The 8,634-nt window shown below is 34.0% G+C and overlaps 1 protein-coding gene across 1 annotated transcript in view; it reads right to left on the bottom strand.

The window, feature by feature from the left end:
* Positions 1–879: 879 nt before the first annotated feature.
* LOC144981042 (uncharacterized) overlaps positions 880–8,634 on the bottom strand; it is a 94,288-nt gene continuing 86,533 nt past the window's right edge. Inside the window, exons 3-4 of the mRNA XM_078929130.1 lie at positions 3,941–4,063; positions 880–2,948 (exon numbers count right to left, since the gene is read on the bottom strand). Of these exons, the coding sequence (XP_078785256.1) occupies positions 2,845–2,948; positions 3,941–4,063 (227 nt within the window). The 3' untranslated portion in view covers positions 880–2,844. The remainder of the gene's footprint in view (positions 2,949–3,940; positions 4,064–8,634) is intronic.

Raw genomic sequence — 8,634 nt, 5'->3', positions numbered from 1 at the left:
GGGGGGGGGTCAGAAGAAAAAAAATCTCGACTGCACCCGGGATCAATCTCGGTACCTTTGGGTGTAAAGCGAGTGCTCTACCAACTGAGCTATCAGAACCCCCCCCCCCCCCCCCCCGGAAAGACACGTATGTTTTTAATAATTTGGCCAGAAAATTCATCCTTCAAATATCGATTGATTTAATTGCCCCTCATCTTGACCAAAAACTCTCAAACCTAGGAGCTTAACGAATTGCCAGGTCTGAGAATGTTTGCCAAGATGAGGGTCTATTTAAATCGATCGTCAATTGAAGGACCAGTTTTCTGGTTAAATTTTTTTAAAAATTCATGTCTTTCCAGAATACGACTGTAAATTGTTGACTTATGAAAGCACAGAAGCACATAACAATAATATATTTAAATGAAAACAATATCAAACTTTTTAACAAGAAAATAAATAAAGTTATAATTATAAGCGAACTAGCTCTAATGAATTTCATCCAAAATGTGTCTCATGAAAGACGAAAAATAATTCATCCCAGCTCGTTTGTAATATCTCACAGCCTTTCTAATAAGAATCATCATTTAATCTATAACGTTTTAGTTGGGATTTTTTTTTAAATATAATTTTAAATCAAGATAGAACGTTCCTATTTTGAGAAAAATAATCTAAAACAAACTTCAAAGATAAAAGAAATTAAGAAAAAGATAATGTGAAATAAAATAAATATGTTATCATAAATTCACAAACACGAACACGTGATTATGGATAAAAGGCACCGGCAATGGGAGTGAGGGTAAAAATATCACGATACATAATGATAAATATACTAATATGTGACCCGCCGTCCTAAAATGGTATCAATTTGAGGTCGAGATGCTCGTTTAGATTGATTATAATCTTTTATTATTTTGTTGTTTTTTTGTTTTTTTGTTTTTTTGTTTTGCTTTGTTTTGTTTATTTTCCTCATAATTTTAAGAAATAATACATAATATTCTCTATAATAAAGACATTCACTTCAACTCAAATCTTATAGGTTAAAAATAGAATTGAATTTAAGTGTTAGTTGTTAGGTCCGATGTGCCCTTTGCTTTACTTGCCAGTCTGATAACCCAAATAATTTGTTATGGGCTCATTTTTGTAATAAAAATACAATCTATAGAAACCAACATAAAATAAGATTGTCCATTACAACAATGTTAAATCAAGCCAATGTAATAGCGCTTCATTATCAGACCTGAAAATTTGTATAGATAGTATGCGCTTGGCTAAGAAGCTCACAACATTGCCATCCGGAAGTATAACGGACCAACACACAAAACTTTGTGTAACCTTAAAAGTATATAGTCTGGTTGATACAGTTTAGTAGTGAGAATTACTCATAAACGGGGATGGCAAAAAAACCCCAATAACAAAGGCCTGAGTGACGTCAACTTCGTTCTATCTATATCTACTCCGATTAGGTTCATTGCTATTAATACCGGGTTGATACGACGGGTCACATATTTGATTTATAGATGTGTCAGACATAATTTTATATTTTGTGATATACTCATAAAGTAAAACGTTGACATTTTAATAATTATTAACCAGTTAATTGCATTATTACTCTGGAAAAAAACATGCATTTAAAAATTTGGCCAGAAAAATGGTCCTCCTTCAAATATTATTGATTCATGACACTCCTCATAGCAAAAGATGTTTGAGAATTTTTGCCAAAGGAGAGTCATTTAAATCAATCGATATTAACTTTTTCAAGATTTTCCCCAAAACTTCACACCCAACAAACACAAAATAGATTTGTTATCAGACAGACGTAAAAGCAGTAAAATTCTTGCTCTACACAACTTCTTTAGCAAAACATGCTCTAAAACGCACTGTTCATTTTCTTTAAATTTTGTGATGTACGAGTACAACAGAAATTTGAGTAAGAAAAATGTTGGTGTATCGTATCGAATGTGACGATTTTCCTGTAGTTGGTAATCTTTTTTTTTTTAATTATGCCTTTTGCGCCACGACATCATAATATATCGTCGGCTAGGCATTCCACGAAGGAATATAGATAACTCATCAAACAAGATGTCTGATGTCAACAGGAATCACCCATGTTGTCCAAGTGAGCAAATTGGGGGTTAATAATCATGCTCAAAGAAAAAAAACTTCGCCCCCCTAAGTTAGTAAGGAGAGGGTTAAAAGAACCAGTTTTCTGGCCAAATCTTTAAAAACATGTTTTTTTTTTCCCCAGAGAGCCACAATTAAGTAAGTTAATTATATAGCAATAGAATCACAATAACAATACAGCAAACACACTGGACGGATTGGAAGGAATTCGATAGTAAACCATGAAATGAAATTAATGTTACAGGGTGACCCAAAAATCACGTAACCAATGTTTTAAATGTTTGTAATAATGTAACGCTGAGAGACTTATATCTGATTTATTATGCTATGGAGTCAAATTCATCAACATGTCAAATAACACTTTATTTTTAAATAGGATGATACCAGCCTAAAATTACAGTAAACATGTATTATGCCAGTTGTTTTTTTTTTTTATTAATTAGTTATAGTTTAAACAGAAAATGGTAATTTTTGTTTGAATTTCAGAATATAAGAAATCATAATATGCTTTACGATGTTTAAAATTAAGGTTGATGATCATTATAGCGCTATGCAAAATAAATTATCTGGCATGGAATTTACCAACTACCAAGTAAGATTTTTGTAATCGAAAATACAAAAGCATTGATAAAACAATCTAACTAACAACTATTACTCGTATTTTCCATACCGTATTTGATTTTTGGGCCACTCTGTGCAATGTGAGATTTGATTATAAAATACTATTTTAAAAAGTGATGGCCATTATTTAAGAACCACAACGTCTCCATCCAAATCCATGCCCACTATTTTGGTACCGTCATCGTTGAGTTTCAATTCACACACGCCAACATTTTTGATGGGGTCTCCTGGGGACAAAATTTCATATGTTTTGTTATATTATTTTTATTTAGTGAAGCTATGTGGTCTAGTGGTATGACATTCGCTTTCGGATCGGAAGGTCCTGGGTTCGAGCCTCGCTTGACGCATAATTGAGTCCTTGTAGAAGGCTCTTTATTCACATTCTCTCACCGTACTCAGGTATAAAATGAGTACCTGAGTGACGTTGTCTCTGTCCAAAAAAAGTTGTAATATCGCCTAACAAGCGTCAAGTCCCGCCCTAAATGTTAAATGTTGCTGTTAGCCAGGGACCCCTTGTAAACCGATTTGAACACATTTAGTGGATATTGCGCTATACAAAGAGCTCAATTTCTTTTATTAAACTGTGTCGAAAAAAAATTAAAACATGAGGTTGGCTTAAATTTTCACTTTCTTTCAAAATTGTATTTATTTCATTTCATTAATTGATAACTTAATTAATTTAATTACTTGATTGATTTATTTATTTTTCTACTAGTCGGTTAACCATTCATGAAAGGGTTCTATAATGACAAGCATAATACAAGTGTGTTGATTTTAACATATTTTTACGAGTAAATAGTAAATTGTATAATAATAATAATAATAATAATAATAATAATAATAATAATAATAATAATAATAATAATAATGATAATAATAATAATAATAATAATAATAATAATAATAATAATAATAATAATAATAATAATAATAATAATAATAAATAATAATGATAATAATAATAATAATGATAATAATAATAATAATGATAATAATAATAATAATAAATAATAATAATAATAATAATAATAATAATGATGATGATGATGATGATGATGATGATGATGATGATGATGATGATGATGATGGTGATGATGATGATGATGATGATGATGATGATGATGATGATGATGATGATAATAATAATAATAATAACAACAACAACAACAACAACGACAACAACAACAACAACGACGACAACGACAGTATTATATATTACCTGTTGCATGTTCCAAAAGGACTTTGACCGCGTCTGTAGACTCGTCAGTCTCTACCATAAAGCAGAATGTAGTTGGGTCCACTTGTTTGTGGCTACGGTTGATGTGATACTCAACATATTTACCTGAGTAGAGAGAGGTAATGGATACAGATCAATACTATATTATTTGCAACTTGTTCACGGTCATTTTAGTAATCAACAGACTTGCACAGTCGATACTTTAACCCTCTCCTCACCAACCCTAGGAAAATCGTCACTTTCGTTACAATCCAACAAGCACTTTTATCATTCAGATTTCTTTTGTAAATCACACAATTTAAAGACAAATGTTTTATTATAGCCATAAAAACGTGACACTGTGTTGTAGCGTTCATTTATCTGATCAATTTTATGCATAGAATGTATTTGTTACTTTTCTGTTTGAGTAAGAAAAAACTATTTTTGTGTTGGGTGGGGAAATTCTGGAAACGGCTGGTGAAGAAAGGGTTGAATAAAGATAATGATGTGTTACGAATCATATATGCTTTATATATAGCAGAGAAGTCACAGCTTTTACAATTCCGGTTCCAAAATCCTTGGAAGTGTGTATGTAACCAGTCCTCCTTTGGGGGACTAATAGTAGTAGTAGTAGCGTATGGCTACACCTCCAAAAATATTTCGTCAACCCAGCTTCTAAAGTCTTCCTTCGCCCTAAGGATGGTTTCGTAGCCACCTTCAAGTTTAGTGACTGGACAGTGGGGGACTTAATAGTGAATAGATTACATATTGAATCATAAGTTGTCATAACTAATTTTATTAGCACGATTTATATTCAGATTATTAGGATAACGGGATGTAAAAGAGCGAGAATTTATGTTAAATTAATGACTACCAGGTTTGTTTTTTTTTACATCACAGTTTTTTTCCTATGTCGAACCAAATGTTTTACTCAAAGCCTGAATAGAGAGAGGCAATTTGCCGTTATAATTAATAGTCAAAGATCTGAACAAGGGTGTATGAACGGTGCAAAACAAGAAAGAAAAATCGAAGAAAATAAAAACCATCCCAAAAAAATTAGTCTACTACCTCAACTGGGGATCGAACCTCAGACCATCTGATTATCGGTCAAACGTACTACCATTGTATATATAAAAGTGTCTATTTTATTTATTTAATGATTTTGTTGGTATCCATTGGTTAATTATTGATTTTAGCTGTATTGATTGGGAATTCTATGTAAATGTATCTTTCATATTGACAATACTCTTCAACAGTCATGACGTCACTTCCATCGTATTGACGAATGGTAATTTATCGGAACAATGGCGGACGCCCTTATGAAATATTTCTCCGACGAGCATAAAAGTGTATCCAGAGGAGAAAAACATTATAAATCTGATCACGTTTTGACTTTTATACATTCTGATCACAAGACATATGAAAAGTTCTAGCCAGCATGAAGAATAATAAGTACCGATTTTCTTTGTTTAGAACCACGCTGGCCGCCGTTGCTGGGCGACGTGACATCAGACTATTGTACCCAATTGCCTGAGATAAACCTTTAATGGAATTGATACTGTAATGCTCTTGGGAAAGTATAATATTATCTTAAGTAAAAGGAGTTCTTGATTTTTGTCACCTCCTCATAGCATTAAATGAAGATGAGACAAAACATTGAGATCTCAATGAACTATTGGATAAAACAGGACAAAATAGCAAATATATTTCTATCCCAGCGTACTCTTATAAATTTCCAATCAGGTTGGGATTGTTTATCCGAAATGTTTTCATAAACCTTTTGGTATGTTTGACGCCCATTGACCTCTCTCTCTCTCTCTCTCTCTCTCTCTCTCTCTCTCTCTCTCTCTCTCTCTCTCTCTCTCTCTCTATCTCTCTCTTTTATGTTTCTCTCTGTCTATAGATAGTATACCCTTGGCTAAGAAGCTCACAACATTGCCATCACGATGTAAAACGGAACAACACACAAAACCCGGTGTATCAATGAACTTTTATAGTCCGGTTCATACAGTTTAAGGAGCATTACTCATAAACTTGGATGGCAAAAAACAATAACAAAGACCTGAGTGACGTCTACTTCATTCTATCTATAGATCACATACATGTCATGTTTATGTTCCTTTAAGAAGAGTGTTCACATTTTGACACCCTGAACCAAATCATGGCATAATGATTGAACGGTCGTGCCGGTAGACATAAACTGTTATTCTTTTGATAGAGGTTAATGTCTCATGACAAAGACGAAAAAACACAATCCTATAAATAAGCATATATAGATAGAATGAAGTTGACGTTACTCGGGTCTTTGTTATTGTTTTTTACCATTCATGTTTATGAGTAATTCTCACTTAACGGTCTTACCCAGACTGTAAAGGTTCATGGTTACACATAGTTTTTGTGTGTTGGTCCGTTATATTTCCGGATGGCAACATTGTCATCCGGAAGTATAGATAGTATGCGCTTGGCTAAGAAGCTCATAACATTGCCATCCGGAAGTATAACGGACCAACACACAAAACTGTGTGTATCCATGAACGTTTATAGTCAGGTTAATACAGTTCAGTGAGCATTACTCATAAACGCGGGTGGCAAAAAAACAATAACAAAGACATGAATGACGTCATCTTCGAACTATCTATAACGGACCAAAACACAAAACTGTGTAAACGTAAACGTTTATAGTCTGGTGAATACAGTTTAGTGAGAATTACTCATAAACGCGGATGGCAAAATACAATAACAAAGACCTGAGTGACCTCAACTTCGTTCTATCTATACAAAGCTGCATTCTGAAAAAAGCACGTATTTTAAATTTTGGCCAGAAAACTCATCTTTCAAGTTTTGATCGATGAGAATGACCTTCACCTTGGCAATAACTATCTCACTCTCAAACGTCCCAGGATTGATAGTTTATGTGCAAGATGAAGGTCAAGGGTGGGTAATCTTTATTGAGGAATTGTAAATATCTAGACTAGACATAAATAAGATGCCATCACTCTGAAAAAGTCGTGACGTCACTTCCCTCGTAATGACGCATGGCAACTTAGTAACTGGTTCTAAACAATCGGAACAATGGCGGACGCCCTTATTATGAAATACTTCTCCGACGAGCATAAAAATGTATCCAGAGGAGAAAAACATAATACAAATCTGACTTTATACATCCTGATCACATTACATATGAAAAAGTTCTAGCCAGCATGAAGAATAACAAGTACCGATTTGCTTTGTTTAGAACCAATCTGCTTGTTGCTGGGCGGACGTGACATCAGACTATTGATATAGTGGACTTGCCTCGTAAGTCATAAGTACCGCTATTGGGCCAAGCTGCTGCTAACCAGTTTGTTTTATTTTTGTTTTGTTTTTTTGTGTTTGTTATCTTTTTTATGTTTTTTTTTCGCGAGGGAGAGTTCCCAGTTTGAGAGTTTGTGGACAAAATGAGAGTCATTTAAATCGGTCGATATTTGAAGAACGAGTTTTCTGGCCAAATTTTTAAATACTAGTCTTTCAACAATAAGGAAGTTCTCTGTACGTTCTCTGGTAGGATACGTGTCAATGTGGAAGAGAGTTGAAACATCGAGCGAGTGAGCCAGAGAGAGAGAGAGAGAGAGAGAGAGAGAGAGAGAGAGAGAGAGAGAGAGGGTGGAAAGAAAGAAAGAAAGTGTGTGTGTGTGTGTGTGAGAGAGAGAGAGAGAGAGAGAAGGAAAAAAGAGAGAGAGAGGAAAGAAAGAAAGAAAGAGAGAGAGAGAGAGAGAGAGAGAGAGAAAGAGAGAGAGAAAGAGAGGTGGGAAGAAAGAAAGAAAGAAAGAAAGAGAGAGAGAGAGAGAGAGAGAGAGAGAGGTGGGAAGAAAGAAAGAGAGAGAGGGGGAAGAAAGAAAGAAAGAAAGAAAGAGAGGGAGAGAGAGAGAGAGGAAAGAAAGAAAGAAAGAGAGAGAGAGAGAGAGGTAGAGAGAGAGAGAGGTAGAGAGAGAGAGAGAGAGAGAGAGAGAGAGAGAGATGCGTAGTAAATTTTTCACTTCACAAGATGGTTTACTATGCTATTTTTTCTACGATACTAAACGTAAGCAACGAAATTTGCACTTTTAACTTGTTATTTATTAACGAGAGAATTAGAGAGAGAGAGAGAGAGAGAGAGAGAGAGAGAGAGAGAGAGAGCGAGAGGGAGAGAGAGAGGGAGAGGAAGAGAGAGAGAAGAAAAAAAAAGAAAGAAAGAAAGAAAGAAAGAGAGAGAGAGAGAGAGAGAGAGAGACAGAGAGAGAGAGAGAGAGATATGCGTAGTAAATTTTTGACTTCACTAGATAGTTTACTATGCTATTTTTTCTACGATACTAAACGTAAGTAAAGAGATTTGCACTTTTAACTTGTTATTTATTAAGGAAAGAATTAGAGAGAGAGAGAGAGAGAGAGAGAGAGAGAGAGAGAGAGAGAGAGAGAGATGCGTAGTAAATTTTTCACTTCACCAGATAGTTTACTATGCTATCTCTTCCAGGATACTAAACGTAAGAAAGGAGATTTTCACTTTTATTTGTTATTTATTAACTTCAAAGCCATAAAAACTGAAAGCGAAGCTTTTGAATTCCATTCACCTTGGTTAGCAAGAAGAAAAAAGTTTGAATAAAAATCAGACTTCATTTTGAAGAACAATCGTTCCAATTTTGTTTCGTTTTTTCTTGTTTGTTTGTTTTTTTTTTTCTCTT

The sequence above is a fragment of the Berghia stephanieae genome, chromosome 10, assembly GCF_034508935.2.
Source record: "Berghia stephanieae isolate SIO BIC M18660-M18661 chromosome 10, UCSD_Bste_1.3, whole genome shotgun sequence".
NCBI classification, from domain to species: Eukaryota; Metazoa; Mollusca; class Gastropoda; order Nudibranchia; family Aeolidiidae; genus Berghia; species Berghia stephanieae.
The sequence above is the reverse complement of the archived record's forward strand: the minus strand, read 5'-3'. Positions and strand labels throughout refer to the sequence as shown.